Source organism: Oreochromis aureus, linkage group 8 (assembly GCF_013358895.1).
Source record: "Oreochromis aureus strain Israel breed Guangdong linkage group 8, ZZ_aureus, whole genome shotgun sequence".
Classification (NCBI taxonomy): Eukaryota; Metazoa; Chordata; class Actinopteri; order Cichliformes; family Cichlidae; genus Oreochromis; species Oreochromis aureus.
The window spans coordinates 19737638-19756583 of record NC_052949.1 but is presented as its reverse complement, the minus strand read 5'-3'; the positions used below and the strand labels follow the sequence as shown (position 1 = coordinate 19756583).

Sequence of the window (18946 nt, the reverse complement as noted above, 5' to 3'; positions counted from 1 at the left end):
AATCTCTTGATACGGAGAGCCTGTAAATGTCAGTGTGAGTGAAAATACACATCTTTGGAACTGAGGTGGAAAAAATAAATCTTAGATTTCGTGTACTCCTATGGTTGCCGCTGAATACTTAAAGTATTTACATAAGCTTGTGAAGTTAGCACTAAAGCGCGTTAAAGTAATTTTCAGGACACAAAAACAGTGATAATGAGCCGGTACTTTATTTACATGCTGCAAAATGTGAGATGCCATTGCCACTGAATGATGCGGTTTCTTGACTGTCATGACCCAGGCTGTTGACAGAAGACAGGACACATGGCTTTATTGGTATGCCTAAATCCCTACATGCTTTAATTACTGGACTACCAAGCATTAAGTGGAAAATTCATCATTCAACATCTACTGACCTAGCGCACAAATAATCAGAGAGAATGAACAGATTCATTAAATTATCAGAATATGATTAAATCACTGAGCAAATAGAAAATGTATGATATAGTAAGAAAAAAGCTGTAAAATATTATAGTTTACAATAATTATTCACATTCAAAGGCTTTACATCTCAATACATACACAACATGGCCCCTGAACATGACTTCAATCCAAATATGATTCATATATTAGAATTTAAATAACACAGAATGAACTATAGGCTAAACAATAGCCATCAAATAACCTTATACAAGAATAAAAATACAAAAACTGTATCCTAATATCATTGCATTACTTGCTTCAGATTTTAATAATACATCATCTGTACATCACAGTTCTAGTCAGTTACAAGCCAGGTAGAGCTTCTACATACAATGTAACCGACTGCCATCGACTTGATTCAAACAAATTTTCTAACTAGAGGGGAAAACACTTCTCGTGCTTCCTCAACTTTATAGACAGATACAGCAATTTCATCGGTTATTTGGATGAGATAGATATTCTTTGACTGACATCCAACCACATCCGGCCCTGGGCCAGAGGGTCCCCAGTCACACACTGCACATACAGACTCAGCTGAAGGAAGAGGACCTTTGGAAAGACCGTAAGGTACTATGACAAAAAAATTAAAAGCATTATGATAATACATATTTCTAAAACAAGAGCACAAGTTAAATCAATCGCTTTAATTTCTATTGGGCCAAACATCAGAATGAAAAAAATAATAATAATAATAATAATAATAAAAAAAAAAAAAAAAAAAAAAAAAAAAATGGGCCAATGAGCCCAATGAGGCAGTTTTGCCATATTGTCCAGGGACAACAGCTTTACTGTGATTGCTTCTGAAAATGATAGTATGTGTATGCATCTCTGTTGATGATGGTGGTTTTCTGTTCAGCATGGGGTAGTCAGCACATAAGATTTTGTTTTGAATAGGGCATACTGAAGATGAGTGAACTATTCCACCAAAAAAAAAAAAAACAAAACAAAGAAAAATAAAAAAATTAAGAACTCACACCACAAAAGAAATAGCCAGTGAATGGTACAGAACAACCAAATCATTCAACAATAGTCTCTATGGTTTCCAATGCAGTCAAAAATACCCACCTTTACTTGAATAAACTTTATCTCCAGTGCCCTAGGAGAGAAGCGGACAAGGCTGAGCTACAAAAACTGGCCATGCAGGAAAGATAAGCAAGTTATGATTAGGAAGTACAAGCTAGTGGCATGTTTACCCACCCCCCTGTTAGCAAAACATCCTCGGCTATGGAAGGCTCATACTTATACAGAGACTGGTTCAGACCCACGTCTCACTGCAGACCGGCACTCTGCATTATTATATAGAGACCTTAACTGCAATAAGCAAAGTACCGAGACTAAAAAAAACAACTCAAATACCGAGGGAAATATTTGGGTTCTGACAAAAATAGAGAGGATCTGAGTTTGGTAAACGTGTGAGACTGAACCATTTTACAGTATCTATAGAGTATATGCACTAAAAGTGGGGCTTGACTACAGCTTGCACATACAATGTAGGATTAGGATATGGTTTAATAAAGATATCATGAGAGGCGCTGGTTCACAAAAGCAAGATTTTGTGTCATCATCGAAGCAGGAAACCAGTCCTTGCGTTTGAGATAGTCGCAGCGGTACCCAAGCTTGTCACTCTACAAGACAAAGCTTGTCCTCCTCCCCCCCCTTGCCCACCCCCGCAGAATGTACAAAAAGCAGATGTGCATGGTGGAAGTCTTATCATCCATACATGGAAAAATGCAATAGAAGCCTCACAGAGAGCACAAAGAACAAGCAAAGCAACCCTAAATCCAAAGTTGTATTTTTCCCATGGTTCTACTCAGGAAAACAAACAAGGTCTAGATGCCAGCGTCTCTAAGAGTTTGTTTACATTGCGGTGATGAAGGGCACTAAAGAGGGTGTTACTCTGCTCAGTGATTGGCCTCAGAGCTAAAGAGGAGTGGGCACAGAGTGAACCTGTGCTCCTATAGGCCAGGGTTTTGGTGCCTTTGATAGATCTTTCTCCACACTTCCTGGATCTTCTTACACCATCTGTCTGCATTTCCGCTGGGGTCCATCAAATAGTATGTCCGGTTAGGCTGCAAACATCATAGGAAAAACATTTACAGATTTTTAATTATTTTATATAAAACTGAAGGAAAATATTAAGATCTGTCAAAAAGGCAGCACAAATCAACAATTGTGTACCGTGTGAACAAAGAAGGTTTTGAAGTTCTTGGCCTCGGGGCGTAACTCTAAGGACCAAGGAATCTCCCCCTTCAGGACCCTGTTGACAGGATCCACGTAGTACAGGTGTGGTCCTTCAGTGAGAAGCAGCTGTCTCCGTCGGGCGAACAGACCCTGCAAAGGAATGTAAACATCTCATTGCTTCACCAACAGAGGGGGCTACGAGGCCAGTGACACTTTGCACAGTACAACAGGGAATTCCCCTTTACTTCCCATTTGACAGCAGTGAAAAGCAAAGTGAAGTGACTTCACTGATCTGTAGCCAACTCAAACTGGAAAACTCCACAGAGTCTAGCTGGCAGAATAGTGTAAAGTACTAAAAGATGTCTTTTTTTTTTTCTTCTTTTTTTTTTTTTTAAATACTGAAACAATGCAATAAAGTAATATTAAGGATTCAAATATATGCCGTAGAATTCACACACACCTTTCGTTTATCCACTGGGCCCATTTTCAGGATTAGGTTATTCTCCACAAACTGATGCCTGTGTTGATAAACAAAAACGCAAATGTAACTACAAAATTTTTTAAAACGAAGTAACATAACTAATTGTTAATCCACATTTCTAAATCATTCACCAAAAATCTCTTACAGTTTCCAGTGCAGTCAAAAATATTTCCAGGATACAAGCAAGACATTGATTCAAAATTGGTTTTGATATAAATCCAACAAAGAACAGCACATGACACAGACATTTTAACACAGGGTGGAGAAATGGAAGGGGTTTACCAGGGGTTTCCAGTGGTCTGTTTATCCAGCAATAACTGCTTCTCTTCTTCAGTGAACTGCAGGTCCAGCTCAAAGGAGTTGTTGTCCAGGTCGTGGATATACTGCTCAATGTTGCTGCTGGACCTCTGCGGCGGCGTCGAGTCATGTGGTGACAGGGAGTGTGATGAGCTGGACGGGGCCACCTGCATGTTGCTGAACTGGCTCAGGAGGTCATCGTACTGAGAGTCATAAAGAGACAGTGTCTCGTTATGAAAGGTTATGCTGATAATTTATGACTTGTTTACGGTTTGGATGAATCTCTGAGCTTCAACAAGCTCTCAAACCTGATGCTTTCTTTGAATGAGCAAACAACAGACCAAAACAAACAAAAAACATACCAAGACTGTTACCATAATAAAGTAAAATATCTTACATTTCCATAGCAGTCCTCATCATCTTCAGACATTGCTGGCAGGTAGGGTGTGAGCTTGGGAGGTGTCTGTAGGTGAAGGTCACTCCAGGAGATGGTGTCAAAGAAGGGGTGCTGCTTCAGTGGTTCGTACCCTCCCATCTCTTCACAGCCAAGCCGCTTGGTTGGGTCCAATGACTGAAATTTAAATAAAATGTAAATAAGCCAACTTCTAAACAAGTAACTGATTAACTTATTTCCAAATTATTACCAAAGGAGGTTGAAATGTGTTATTGTGATATGCAATGACATACCAAAAGCCGTTCAACAAGATCCTTAGCTTTGGGGAAGAATTTCTCTGGGAATTCATACTCCAGCTTTATTATTTTCTGGAATATCAGGTACTCATTTCTACAGCAATTAAAGAGAAAAGAAAAAGTGTAACAAGTAAAAATTGGTGTGTGTGGTTTGGATTTTTTGCGCTTGAAAAAATCAATTAAGAAAAATTGAGTTTTGTAAACACAGTAGTTCTTACCCAGCTCTGAATGGTGGTAAACCAGCCACCAGCTGATAGATAATACATCCCAAGGCCCACAGGTCAGAGCTAAAAAATTAAAAAGTAAACAGTTATAAAATTGCAGAAATGATGCCCACCCTGAGCTGAAAAACCTAATAAAAATCTCATTACCTCTTGCAGGCTGATTTCTCTGTTAGTAGCTCTGGAGACACATACTGCGCTGTTCCAACAAACGAGTTTGCTCTCGCTGCCAAAAAACAAACAAACAAACAAAACAAAAGGGTAAAAAGACAAGTTCTCCTTTCTTAAACGTGTTCTATGCAGCATGTATTAAACGCTTTTATACTGTGCAAAAAGATTCTAATCTAACATAGGTGACAAGCTTGCAAGTTACTTCACCAGCTACAAAGATTGTATTGCTTTCAGCCATAATCAAACCACAGAACAAAGCAGATGTATAACAGTCAACTGCTTTCTACAGTCAAAGCAAAAGCAGGGGCATGAACAAGTGAACAAGTGAACAAGTGAACTTTGTGAATATATTGGATTCACTTAGAGCCAGTGATATTAATAACAGCAGATTTCTGAAACTTATGCTCAGTCTCTTGAGGTCAGTTAAGACTATATTTATGCTGGTCATACTTTACCACAAGGAGCATAAAGGAAATCAGCACTGTGATTATACCTTGTTTACTGTCTGATGGTAACTGTTTTGCTGTTCCAAAATCTGTTATCTGAATGTGCATCTCTTCACTCAGAAGAATATTTTCTGGTTTCAGATCTCTGAAATTAAAACAATAAAAATTGTGAGCAAAAACAAACGCTTAGCAGCAAGTGAAATTTCTATAGCAAAACCTGCAAAAAGGACACAACAAAGGGTGTTGTCTTACCTGTGTATTATCCCCTTATTGTGTAGGTATTCTAGAGCACAAACTATTTCAGCTGAGTAGAATCTAGTGCAGGTCTCATCAAATGAACCAATTTTGCGAATGTATTTCAGGAGCTCGCCGTTCTTAGCATAACTGAGACCAAAATCTAAGAGACTGGTTAAGGAAAACTTATTAAACAAAACAGTAAAACACGTGTTAGGAAATAGGCCTTGATAGACTGAATTTGTTAAAAGGATACACAGCTTCTCATCATCTTGAAATGTGAAGTAGAGTTTGACAAAGAACGGGTGATCAAGACTTGACATCAAATCCCTCTCTCGTTTCACATACTGGGTTTTGTTCTCCTTCACAATATGGCGTTTCTCTAAAATCTTAACTAAAGGAGAGAAAAGAGAATGTTAGTAAACGTAAACCCAGCAACTTTTTCATTTTAGTATAACTCAATTCATTATACGTTATTACTTACTTGCATATTCTTTCCCTGTTGCCTGCTCTCTTGCCAGGACAACCTTAGAATAAGAAACAACAGTGAAATGATATGGCATGTAACCAACCAGTCAGATGTTGAGGGAAAATAATAATAATATTTCCTTGGGCTTACTTGTCACTTCACCTAAAATGAACTCAGCATGACTCATCCAAGTACATTAATCAAAATAACGCTAGCATGTAGCAACATCTTCCTCGGTACATTTCAAAAGCTAAGTGGAATGTAAGTTACATACCGTTGAGAAGGAGCCCTCTCCCAGTATCTTGCCAAATTTAAAGTCCTCTGGCCTCTTTTTGCGTGGCTGAGAAGCCGGGACGGCTGCCTGTGTGCAGAGCTGTGGGGCCTGGCTGCTAGCAGATGCTCCTACACCACAAGCCTGTGAGGCTGCGCCCTCCATGCTGGGGCAGTGGCTGCTGCTTGCGCCTGGGATTGCAAGTGGCGAGCAGGAGTCAGGGTGGTTTCTTACCATTGATGGATGCGAGCAGGAACAGATGACAACGCTGGGCTGAATGGGCACAACATCATACTGTAAGAAAAAGAGGCATCATAAAGAATGTGTTATTAAGCAGGGTGACACAGGTAAATAACAATTCACATGTGGAAAGGCTCTTTACTTGAGAAAGCTGAGGGACTGTATAACCATCTGAACTACTACTGGATTGAACATAACAGTGATGACAAAAATATCAGGATAAAATAGTAACAATTTAACATTTCAATAACGTTTTCAATAAAAATGAATGCATAAAGAAAATGTGTTTTGTTATTCAGCACTTTAAACTATCACTTAAATGAGGAATTTCAGGTTTTTCCATCAGTCTGTGATGGATTTAGTAATTGATGCGGCTATTAGTTGTCAAAATACAGATTAGATGGCCCAAAGAGCACACGGCAAAAGCAGCTAAACTTAATTACTGAAAAACATGAGCTTCCTAGAACATCACCGGCACCAGTGACAAAGGTGAGTTGAGATGTTTACATAGATGAGACTAAAAGAAGTTACCCACCACAACCACGGTCTTCTCACTCTACTGACACCTGAAAGTTCCCACTGGTGTAAACAACACTTTGAAGAATTTTCTTTCATATGCTTTGGAATCTCTGAACTTTCTCATTGCACTCATGAAAATTAACTAAATTAATTAATTATTTTTAATGATAGCTATATCCACATTGCTATCCAGTTCTTTATTAGCATGAAGTAACTCCATGTAGAATTTTGTTGTGCAACCTTCCGTTGCGTTATGATAATAATTAATGCTGAATCTTAAATCTCTTTCACAAAGCATACATATGACACATGAAGAGAAAGAAATGTACTCACATATTACACGAAGCACTTTACAGGCTGCTGGCTTAAAATTATTGTTGCTTATAGTTCTGTAAATTACAATAACCTAAACATACTACTACAAGTGAGACCACTTGTAGACCAAAGTCTAACAGTGATAAGAAGGAACTGCTTAAGGAGCCACTTCTGAGCCTGGTGGTCCCACCCACCTGTGTTCAAGCTGTAAAAACTATGTCAAAGTTAATTTTTCATGTGACAGTGATACTTGAGACATAAACTGCGCTGAACTCACACCATCTATGTGTACATAATCAAACTGACATGGCAGCTGAGGCACACCAACTGCCTGTTTAAAACTTAAAGATAGTGCTTCCTAAAAATTCCCGGTACCGGTGTCATTTATATATAAACACACTGAATTACCCGAACAATAAGTGTGTAGTTTAGCTGGCAGTTCAGTTTACGTTTAATTAGTTCAGTTGGCCTAGCTTTTTCTCATTCAAAACCAAGGTGTGGCCATTATTTTAGCTGCCTATTCCGGCCTATTTCAGCTAGCCATATAACTACCTACTGAGTCACTGCTATTGGTCAGGCATGTAATGGTTGGAGGAAAACGCCGAATAACGTTTTCCTAACTCTGAGAAGTCGTGAAACAACCGGCCTGTGCGAACTTACCTTGCTAAGAAGCTAATGTTAGCTCCTGCTGGCTTGTCAAATAATGCCGGCCATCGCTGACAGTGAGTTACAAACTTAACGCCAACAGCCAATTAGCTAACGTTAGCAAATCAGGCAACACAAGCAACTTCAAAACCGTGTGGCATTTTCAAGAAACGTCACTTAATTGTGTAAAAAGTTAGTTTCCTGCCGTTTATATGAAGATTTGAAAGTTGACACTCGAATAGCACAACGCTTTCCTTCAAAATATATGCTAACCAATGGAAGAACGCAATAAAGCTAATGCTAGCCTGCTAGCAAACGGGGATATCGAAAGCGCGAACCTGTTAAGCTATCAATAGCCAATAGTTACTGGTAGAGGAAAACGCTCATGTGTCCCCCCTGTAACCATTATCGTGTACTGGTAAACGTTTCAAAAGGCCCAAATAAGTCGAGAAAGTGTGACTCATGAATACTGTGTGAGATCTGACGATCCAAATTAACAAGGCAAACACTGGGTGTTGCGATAGCCAACATTAGCAAACTAGCAAGCTGCTAGTGAGTCGTAAGGCTAAGCGATCTCCTGCAGCTAGCACTGCTCTTCAAATGAAGGCCCGACGTAACTATTTATCCCCACACAGCCTCTACACTGACCATTTTGAGCACCGGCTTCGAGCTGGTATTCACGGCAAAGTTGTAACACTTACCACCTGACTTGTAGCTCTTGCCATGAGAGTTTTCTGCGAGTATTTATTTGGAATAAAATAATTAGAGAAGCTCCAGTAATGGCTGCCTCTGCGCCTTCATTTTCGAGCTGTGACGTCGTTCCACAACAATGTTACCGCAGGACAGCAGAGGAGAGTCCCGCTGTGTCCGCCCCCTCGCCACATTAACAACCTACTGAACTTCATCTTACTGATAGGGCCGGAGTCAGACGGTAGCAGTTGTGGATATTCAAATACCGCAGTAGACGTGGCCTACAAACTCCCGTTTTAGACCAACTTTGAATATATGGCAGTAAGAAGGATCTACAGGTCTTTTTTATTCAAGTGTAACTAAACTTAAGTGAAGAAGCACTCCTAAATACCCAAACTGACAAAAATGACCAATAGCCATAAAACGCTTTGTGTGAAACTGTGGCAACCAAGTATATTCCAACAAACACAAGTTTAATCTAATAAATATTTTGTCAATAAACCAAAAATATAATGTGTTTTAAATCTCAATAATAATAATAAACACCCTTACTTTATTTCTATTTAGTTGACATGCATCACAAAGTTCATTAATTTACATAAACATATAGGCAAAAAAAATACATAACCATTCATACGCCAAAATATTTTTTGAGCATTTTAAAACAGTCGTGTATTAAAAAGAACCCACAGTTGAAATATGATTTAGTGTAAAGTCTTTGGTTCAATCCTCTTCATCATGGTCATGTGAGCTTGTTCTTGTCTCGTCATTGCTTTCCGTTTCTTTATCTTCTGCTTCATCTTCGTCATCTTCCTCTGAGGGGTCTGTGTCCTCACTGGAGTCATCTTCTACAGGTGCACTAAACACAGAAATGAACTCAGTAAACATAGGAAACAAATCCTTAAAGCCTATTTTAAGAGAATTCTTGCCATTTTTAAAATTATGCTGGTAATTTCTATGCCATATAAACATCACCACTAAGAAAACTAAGTAAGAGATATGTGAAGATGTGCTAGATCAATACTTACCACTGACGTCTGTTGAGATTCATGCATTCTACTCCAGAGTTAACATCAAATGGATCTGTGAACAAAACAGATGTGTAGCTTTCATTACGAGGACAGTTAATTCTGCACTACAGGTCACTCAGCAACAAAAATACACATCCAGATTCTAGACATTTCCAGACAATCAGCCTGGATACAGACTTCCTCATCACTGGCCAGATGTGTTCAGAGATTCAAGCAAAATCAAATGAGTCAAAATCCAATAAGGAAAGGAAAAAGAAACAATAAGGCAGCCTGATTACAAGGCAAGGAAACAACGCAAGGAACAGTTATATCAATGTCCACAGGATAATCAATCAGACAAAACACTTCATAATGACATTTATTTCCCCTTGGAATATTCATTACTAATTGTCTTTAAAGTCTTAAAAATAATACGAGTTTTATATCTTATAAACAAATATGAGAACACTGGTTTCCTGGTGACAATTTAGCAAATGTGAGTCACAACAGGAAACTATAAAAATTATTCTAATTATTCATTAGCAATTACTCAGATTCAGCCATTTCCAAAGTGAACCTTTCCAAAATAAAAATACATTTGAATCAAACAGTTGATTATGACCAACAATACTGTGCAAAAATCCCTCATTTCTTAATATTTGCTTCCAAAGTGGTTTCGAGCAATAGTTCTCCAGGCTTTCTGAACCTCTTTCAAAGTTTGTCTTTGGATAGTGGCGGCTTTTTCACTCATTTTTAATCCAGTCCAATACCTGACCATTTTCAAGGGAATGTTTGTTAAGCCACTTAACACTGACTCGTGAATTAATCAAACACAAAAAGGGACCCAACTCAAGAGATGACCTTTGTTGTTTCTACACTGCAGAAAATTAAGCCAAGAACCAACTTTAATTTGTATCTTTAAGCACTTTCTTGTTACAAAAACACAATTGTTTCTCATTTATTTTGTTGAATTTATGAAAATTCCAAAGATAACAGCTTAACAAGCATGAAATAGTATTTTTACACCAACAAGGTGATTCCCAAAGAGCTTTTAGCTAAAACCTTGGCATATCTCGAAATGGTCTGCATATGTCCTTAAAGAATTTGAAGAAACTAGACAAATGGAAGACAAAAGAAAGTGGCAGGCCTAAAAATACTACCTACAGTAAACAGTAACATCTGAAAGTCATGTTTTAAAGAAAGATCCATCTACTACCTCATCAGAAATGCTGTCAGATGAATGAAATCCATGTCAAGAATCCATTCTTAAAGAAGGGAAACAAGAAGTACTGGACTGAAAAAAATGGAGTAAATAAAAATTGTACATTTTTGATTCAAATCATCATCAATATGTACAGAGAAGTTCAGGAGAGAGGTGTTGAGAAAATGTATCTTGCCAAAATTTACAGACAAGAATGTACATTCAGATTTTCATCCACTATCTGGTGATACAAGCATGTGGAAAGCATCTAATTGGCAACGCCTTCAATTTTTCAGCAAACACACTGCCAATGCAGTAATAGCATAACTGGATAGAAAAACAGACAGTTGAACACTATCACTCATGGATTGGCCTCCCCAGAGCCTGGGCCTCAACATTACTGAAGCAGTGTGGGATCATCTTGACAGAGAACAGAACCAAAGGCAGCCAACATCCAAGAATGAATGTCCTTCAAGAAGCCTGGAGAACCATTTATGAAGACTACTTTAAGAAAAGGACCAGAAATCTAGTCAGAAATAGTTCAGGCTGTGTTGATGAATAAATGTGGTCACATCAAATATTCACTTTCAACCTCATTAGAATAGTATTAGCCTTATACGCTATATTTCCATATTTGTTTAAATGTGTCTGAATAAATCACTGCACCTACTTTGCATTTTCTATGCAAAATATGAAAAACTTAGGAGTGGCTCAAGATTTTTGCACTCAAGAGGTCCAAGAACTAATTACCTTCTAAGTCCTTTTTTTTCTAGTTTGTATTTGTTATTAGGAAATCTAAAGTGATGCAACAGCTAGCCACTTCAACACAACTTCCTGCTTTAGTCTTATTTTCTTGTTTCAGCCTCTTTGTTTTCTTTCTTTTCTGCTGCGTGATTTCTGCGTTCTGTTTTAGTGTTTTAGGGTTAACACAGCTAATGTTTTACCAGTACAAAAGACAATCAAAGTTTCTCTTATGCCAGAAAAATCACTACTTTGTTGTAGGAGCTAGTGCAAACACTGATGATACATGCCCACTTTTAACTGCACTACAGCAGGTCTCATTTTGCACTAAATCGTATACATATTGTTTCCGAATTGTTATATTGTTATTGTATGTTTGTTTTTTAAAATCTATGATGCTATACGTTTTTTTACTGTCCCTGCAACAGCTACAAAGATACAAAAATGCGACTAAAACTTAACAGTTACTAAAACAGTTACTTGAAATTGTCATCTGAAAGCTCTTGAAGTCCAATAAATGTGATTTATTTAAGAGCCATTAGTTGTACACGAAGCCAAACTACAGCTAAAACAAGAAAGAGGTTGAACCAAAACACAGTGACCCTCTACCTCCACTGCTACACAAACCCAGACACTGCGTGGAACCCCAGGTTATTTACCAAACTCCTCCTCTTCCTCTGGTTTAGAAGTGAGAAACTCTTTCTCTACACCAAGGAGCTCTTCTTCCGACTGACACGCAGCATAGCGGCCAAGCAGAACTTTATTGAGCTCCAGAAACGCTGTCCCCCACTTAAATTTCTTCAGTAAGAGCAATGCCAGTTCCTCAAAACCTGCAATATCAGAAACAATATGTCACAGTTTAACTGCCTTAACCAAAATAAGACACAAAAAGCAGTTGCTGCTGTATTCCTGAATAACTAAACCTAAACCCTTACCTACGATGCAGAACGTGGCAGCAAAAGCTTCAACGCAGGACAACTTGCAAGGCTTGCCATAATTTACAGGGTTTGCAGCTACGAGGTACGGCAGTAACCTGGGATGACTTCCAACCATCTTATTGAAGGGTGTCTCCTCCAGTTTGGCCCAGGAGCAATCAATCACTGCGAGCCCATTGTTGGCCACAATCTCTCTGTGCAGACAAAACATGGGGAAAAAAAATCGCTTTGGATTGGATCACAACAGTGACACAAATTATAGAATTTATTTACTTTTCATAACCAACAAAACACTTTGGTATAGTAACATTTGTTTTAATATAACAATGCATCAGAATGTCTCAAGTTTTTAATATGACTGATCTTTAAGATCAAGCTCTACATGGGGTAAATAATCAAGTATTAAATCTAAAAGGAAGGCCTTTACACTCAGGGGACACTTTATTAAGTACACTTTGCTAGTCCTGGGTTGTACCCCTTTTGCCTTCCTAACTACCTTAATTCTTCATGGAATAGATTCAACAAGGAGTTTGAAACCTTGTTCCTCAGAGATTTTGGTCCATATCGACATGACAGAATATAACAGTTGTTGTAGATATATACACCCATGATTCAAAACTTCTGGATTGAGATCTGGTGATTGAAGCTGTCATTTTACTACAGTCAAGAAACCAGGCTGAGATGATGGAAGCAGCTACCATGAGATGGGTACACTGTGGTCATAAAGGGATGAACATCATCAGAAACAAAACTCAAGTAGTCTGTGGTGCTAAAACACTACTCTGTTGGTACTCTAGGGTCCAAAGTGTGCCGACAAAATATTTCCACACATTTAGACCACCAGCAGCAGCTGGACTTGCTGATATAAGGCAGGATGGATCCATGCTTTTGTGTTGTTTACCATCCAAATGTGTCAGCAGAAATCGAGACTCATTAGAGCAGGCAACATTTTTCCAAAAACGTTTGTTCAGTTTTGATGAACCTGTGTGAATTGTAGCCTCAGCTTCCTGTTCTTAGCTGACCCAGTGTGATCTTCTGCTGCTGTATCCAATTTACTTCAAGAGTCCAAATTGTACTTCAATAGATGTTCTTCTGTATTTCTTGGTCGTAACGTGTGTTTATTTCACCTACTGTTGTTACTCTGAACACTGGCATCAAAAAAACATTTTCACCCTGAGAACAAGCGTTAATGAGTAACTAAACAGGTGTGCATCAAAATGTGTATATAAATAGTTATATGAGGTGGTCTATGGCTACAGATTCTTTGATTTCATTGGCTGAAGTACAGAGGAAACAGCTGAACAAACCTGTCTGCTGGCGTCACATACTTCGTGCCCATTGGACTCAGTATGAGCCCGTTGAATCTCTGATTGAGTCTCAGGTTGCGTACAAAGCCCTTCCTCACCAACTTTCTGCCAGTACAACGTTTGGGATCGCAGTGACCCAACTCCCACATGGCAAGTGGGCAAGGAAGCTTCACCTGAGGGGCCTCTGCCCCCTCCTCCCTGTGAAGACTTGCTGAGGAGAGAAAGTTCACAATCTCAGATTTCTCAAGTGTTTACACCATATCGAGTGTTATCAGTCCTGAGCAATGGGCACTTTTTCCTAGTGTAGACAGCATTTCATGATGCTGACGCTATTGTAAATAGCATGCCTTACAGCCAACATGTTTAACATTTTTGCATTAGAGATAATCAATACACTACCTTCCAAAGCAGTGTGCATTTCTTCTGTGAAGGCCTCTAAAGATTTCCCTTTCATTTTGTGACGTTTGTCTTTGCCCTTGTTGTCAGGACGGACAAACTTTCCCTGCTTTTTTCGTCCCATGCTTCTAGTTAACTGTCACTGTCAGGCTGTCACTGCAATGAACTGACCAACAAGTATGACTTAAGCTATCTGGCTATCCTGCTGACAACACTTCGTCTAACAAAGAGAACTGCCCAAAAAAGAGAAGCAAAAACTTCTTATTTGCAGTACGAATTAGACCTATGCAACTTTCAAGACTTTATCACAAACTAGTAGTAGTCTCCTTTCATCCGGCACCACTTTCATATGAAGTATAACCTAGCTTGATTGGCTTCGTATCGTGGTAAGCACGTCGCAGTCCCATATGAAAAACACGCATGCTCATGGCTTATTTTGATCACGTGGCGTGTCACCTGACCGGAACGAGCAAAAGAGGAAATGTTGACAGAAAAGTAACACTTTAATGCCTTCATAACGTAAATAATAATGCGTTGTTTCAGTTACCGAGTAGCTCATTTAATAAGGTTGTGTTTTGTCTGCGTGTATCTGTTCAGTAAGTACAGCTTTACTGCGCAGCTTCATTCAGAGATTTTAATCTACACAGAGCTCCGTGTGTCTGATGTCGGCTTGTTTTTAATGCAGGTAACTATGGATCCGCCGGTAAAATGAAGATAGTCGAAGAGCCAAACACATTTGGGTACGTGAAGCAAAATAAGTTCACATTGTGCAGTTTTGTTGACTTTGGCCTCCTGCTAATGCATCTACTTTGTGTCCAGGCTGAACAACCCTTTTGTGGCTCAGGGCAGCAGACTGCAACCTAAAGTGACCCCAGCTCCAGTATCTGGTAAAACAAACTCATCATTTAAATATTTAAACCGGGGGTGTCAGACATAAAGAGGAAGGGAGGCGTAGATTTCTGACTTATAAGTGTACTTAATGAGTTTTTCCTCCTGATCATAACCTTCTCCATTCATACCGTAGCAAAAACTTTGTCTTATAGTTGCAGTACACTCAGCGTGATTAGCTACCAGAACTTTTTTTCTGTCATTTCTGACATTTATTTTTCACACTTTAAGCCCCAAGAGTCACGTTGACAGATTTCTAACATTTGCTACAGCAGCATTTCTTTATCTTTGCACTTCTTTTTTCTTATATTGTGATATTTCAGGGATTGAATGTTTAATTAGAGTTCTTTACACTGACAAAAGGGGGAGTTAGGTTAATCCCTGGTTTAAAGCCTCAATTCATTAAATAATGTGTAAAATGTTCTAAATGTTGACTAAAGGGTCCTTTAGATTTTCTGTCTCATCATATGAGCAATGATTTCCTCCTTAAGGCCCAGTGCACCTTCATCAGCTTGCCGGAAAGTGCTTCAGTCTCACGGAGTCGACGTATGTATTTAACGTGTCATACAGTAGTATTTCCACCATCTCTCCAAAGTGCAGACCATTAGATTATTACATGTTGGACCTGAGCGTCTGGAAAATACAAAACAAACAATGGCATGTTGTCCTCACCTTTGCAGGTATAAATATGAATTCTGTCCATTTCACAACGTCACTCAGCATGAGCAAACATTCAGGTGGAATGCCTACAGTGGGATCTTGGGGTAAGAAGCTTCAGAAACAAAACACAAACCAGATGTAAAAGTGTGAAGCAAGATGTTGGCTTCTTGTAGGATTCAGGTTTGTGTTTGGTCCCTGCAGGATCTGGCAAGAGTGGGAAATGGCAAACAACACTTTCACCGGCATGTGGATGAGAGACGGCGACACTTGTGGAAACAGAAACAGAGAAACAAAGGTATCTAAACCTTTAAAATCCTCCTGGTATTCCACTGACAAACATTTGTGCCCCATCTTGAAAATGAGGCCAACACTTTGCAATGCTAATTATTGCTTGAATGTATTGTGAATGTAAACATATCAACTAGTGCCAAACCAACTCAAAGATAATTGGCCCTTCAGCCCTTAAAGTTATCCTTTTCCTTGTTTTGCTGCAGCAAGAGTACTGACAGGGACTAGAAAGAGAGAGCATATTTCTCCTGTATTGGCTTCCCTTCATTGGCTTCCTGTTAAATCCAGAATTGAATTCAAAATCCTGCTCCTCACATACAAGGTCTTAAATAATCAGGCCCCATCTTATCTTAATGACCTTGTAGTACCATATCACCCCATTAGAGCACTTCGCTCTCGCACTGCAGGCTTACTTGTTGTTCCTAGAGTATTTAAAAGTAGAATGGGAGAGAGAGCCTTCAGTTTTCAGGCCCCTCTTCTGTGAAACCAGCTTCCAGTTTGGATTCGGGAGACAGACACTATCTCTACTTTCAAGATTAGGCTCAAAACTTTCCTTTTTGCTAAAGCATATAGTTAGGGCTGGACCAGGTGACCCTGAATCCTCCCTTAGTTATGCTTAGTTATGGGTTTTTCTCTGTACCTATGAAGCGCCTTGAGGCGACTTTTGTTGTGATTTGGCGCTATATAAATAAAATTGAATTGAATTGAATTGAAAGTTTTCTGCCATATACTCACTTGCTGTTCAGACCTGCCTTTTATGGGGGTCAATCATTCAGAACAAAAGTGGCTTAGAGTGAGTGGGGGAAGGGAGCTGTTTCAGTCACTGGAGATCTCAACTAGAGTCTAAGAATAAATATGTGGAACTGGGAATTACTTTCTTACTCAGCAACATGAATAAGAAATTGTGTTTTCTTTCTTTCTTGTCGTGGATCTGCAGGTGATTCTGGTCTGCAGCACAAGAAGCAAGCTCGCTCAAGTCTCAGAGCCCAGTACCTGTGTGTACTCGCTAACCTTTGAGACCCCACTTGTTTGCCATCCACATTCTCTTTTAGGTAAGTTAAACAGGACTTACTTTCATGCCAGTGGGGATAGGGTTACTTATAAATTCTGTGCTCTTTTAAAGTGTATCCAACTCTGAAAGAGGAGCTACAGAAGGAATGGGATGAAGCGGAGCAGGCTCGCTACGAAGGACTTATAACTGAGCAGGTGAGGGCCAGTTTGGTAGGTAAACAAATACTGCAGTATGATTTGCTTCCTCTATGCTTTTCATCTATGTCAGTTTATGCCACCTGTGAAATGATGAAATATAGACGCAGAAATTATAGTTGATATGAACGATAGACTTAGTGAAGCTAAAATTCAAGTGCCTTAAAGCTGCATTCTTTTTAATGGCCACCAGGGGGTGAGTCATCTGTTTGCAAAAAGACGTCCAGTTGGACAGGCGTCTAGGAGAAAATAAGTCTGCTGCTCACTTCATTTACATTATCAGTAAACACCTTCCAGATTAGGTCATATTCTCAATTGCTTAAACAGATACTGCACTCAAATTTTGTTGAGTACAGTATCTGTTAGCATGTCTATTAGAGTGAAAAATGAGCATAAAACAGAATACTTGTGATTCACAAGTGCACCCATATAATGATGCACCATTCTTCAGTTTCCTCATTCATCACGAGTTTTCAAAATGTCAAAAATATGACAACACCGAAAACGGGCTCTTTACGGCTTTGTGTCCATCTTTTATGTACAGTTATTTTAACTGAAAATCAGACACCAGTTGATGAGCTCTGTTATGGTACACACATTTCAAGGTATTTGTGGAATGGTTATGGTTACATTTTGTACATGTGCTGCAGGGATACAACAATCTCTTAAAGGATATTTTTGAGGACGCCGGACTGCTGAAGAGTCGGAAAGTAAAAGTCAAGGTTCAAGAGGCAGCAGCTGATTCAGAAAGGCAAAACTCTTTAGAGAAATGTAAAGCGGTGTGTAACCTTTCAAAGTAGTATCTCTTCTAACATTACAACAAAATCACAATCACAAGCTCAATAGTGTTAATTTTTTTTGTATATTTTTTCTACAGGACTACCAAAAACTGAGAGAAGAGACCGAGAGACTGCGAGCTCTTCTTACTCAACATAACATTCCTTTTAATTCTGAGAGAAGTAAGTGAAGTCAGTCTTAACTCATTTAAGTCTCGTACAGTTTATATGAATGATTTTTTTTACCTATATGTGACAGATGACGCAAAAGGTACAGTGAGCGTGACGGTTAAGGATCAACACTTAAGAGGAGACAACGGACTCATTGATGTTCAGTAAAGATTACCTGGACCAGAAACGAGGCAAAGCACCTGAGCGGAGTTTGTTGATCAGCATCAGAGAGACACATAAAGTAACTGGACAACACTGGTAGTGCTCAGGCTGTTGGTACTGCAGAATAAAATTTTGCAAGTGTAGCTGAGAGTGGGTAATTTTGTTTTATTTATTTTTTTTGTCGAGGATTCATCACTGAGCTTGAACTACAAGACTATGAAAAGACACCATCGTGCATGAGAAATAAAATGAGCTTTGAAAATGTTTACAGCTGTCTCATCTTAAGTTTCAATTCATCAGTAAGTTTATTTAGTTTGTTTTTTGCTGTTGTTGCAGAACTACTTCATGTAGACTTGCACCACATTTCTCCTTTCTCTACATTTTCAAGTATTGACAAGTAGATGTAGTGTCAGGGAGGAGGCACAGTATCTTCATGGGCATATTTGCAAAGTGTACAGATTTATTTATTTATTTTTAACAGGACAATACTGTGCAAAGCTTATTTCTTTATATATATATATATTTTTTTTTTAGTTTGAAAGACCTTCAGAGATCCTTAAAGTTTTTCTTGCAGCTAGCGTCTTTTTTTTTTTTTTTTTTTTAACTTATTTTCAGTCCAGTTTTGTTTGTCTGTTAAGCCTAAAACAATAAATCTACAGAACGTCATGTCCGTAAGACATGAGGGGAAAAAATCCAGCCAACCTGACACAGGACCTGAGAACCACCTACTGTTCACTGAAGCCTCAACAGAAATGGTGAAAGGTGGAAGGGTGGCTGTCAGAAAGCTACTCTTCTAAAAGCCAGTCTGGAGAACTATTCCTGAACACTACTTGAAGAAATGACAGGAAAGCAGACTTAAAGAGTTCAGACTGT

General features: G+C 38.9%; 3 protein-coding genes across 7 annotated transcripts; 1 reads left to right on the top strand and 2 right to left on the bottom strand.

Moving 5' to 3' along the window:
* Positions 1 to 187: 187 nt before the first annotated feature.
* Positions 188 to 8555, bottom strand: pdpk1b (3-phosphoinositide dependent protein kinase 1b). 5 transcript variants are annotated; one of them, XR_005614046.1, is made up of 15 exons: positions 8344 to 8555; positions 5927 to 6217; positions 5668 to 5710; positions 5440 to 5577; positions 5202 to 5346; positions 4997 to 5094; positions 4483 to 4558; positions 4330 to 4398; positions 4109 to 4205; positions 3819 to 3992; positions 3407 to 3624; positions 3104 to 3161; positions 2641 to 2793; positions 1528 to 2531; positions 188 to 281 (listed from the first exon to the last, which is right to left on the bottom strand). XR_005614046.1 is itself a non-coding variant. In XM_031739323.2 (14 exons), exons 1-14 carry the CDS (start codon positions 8365 to 8367, stop codon positions 2418 to 2420), a joined length of 1698 nt encoding a protein of 565 aa, XP_031595183.1. In that variant the 5' UTR covers positions 8368 to 8555; the 3' UTR covers positions 188 to 2417. The 5 variants fall into 5 exon arrangements, 4 of the variants coding, with proteins under 4 accessions (XP_031595183.1, XP_039472131.1, XP_031595184.1 ...); XM_031739323.2 differs by having other exon boundaries at positions 188 to 2531; XM_039616197.1 differs by lacking the exon at positions 8344 to 8555 and adding an exon at positions 8291 to 8343 and having other exon boundaries at positions 188 to 2531.
* Positions 8556 to 8849: 294 nt separating this feature from the next.
* Positions 8850 to 14328, bottom strand: tsr3 (TSR3 ribosome maturation factor). Its single transcript, XM_031739417.2, has 6 exons — positions 13926 to 14328; positions 13527 to 13737; positions 12220 to 12413; positions 11944 to 12114; positions 9361 to 9415; positions 8850 to 9191 (listed from the first exon to the last, which is right to left on the bottom strand). The coding sequence occupies exons 1-6, from the start codon at positions 14044 to 14046 to the stop codon at positions 9056 to 9058; spliced, it is 888 nt and encodes a 295-aa protein (XP_031595277.1). The 5' UTR covers positions 14047 to 14328; the 3' UTR covers positions 8850 to 9055.
* A 38-nt stretch (positions 14329 to 14366) lies between these two features.
* Positions 14367 to 18339, top strand: gnptg (N-acetylglucosamine-1-phosphate transferase subunit gamma). The gene is made up of 11 exons (XM_031739326.2): positions 14367 to 14518; positions 14608 to 14662; positions 14742 to 14809; positions 15302 to 15356; positions 15491 to 15574; positions 15672 to 15765; positions 16696 to 16810; positions 16882 to 16964; positions 17615 to 17743; positions 17842 to 17923; positions 18000 to 18339. The coding sequence occupies exons 1-11, from the start codon at positions 14452 to 14454 to the stop codon at positions 18077 to 18079; spliced, it is 912 nt and encodes a 303-aa protein (XP_031595186.1). The 5' UTR covers positions 14367 to 14451; the 3' UTR covers positions 18080 to 18339.
* The last annotated feature ends 607 nt before the right edge of the window (positions 18340 to 18946 follow it).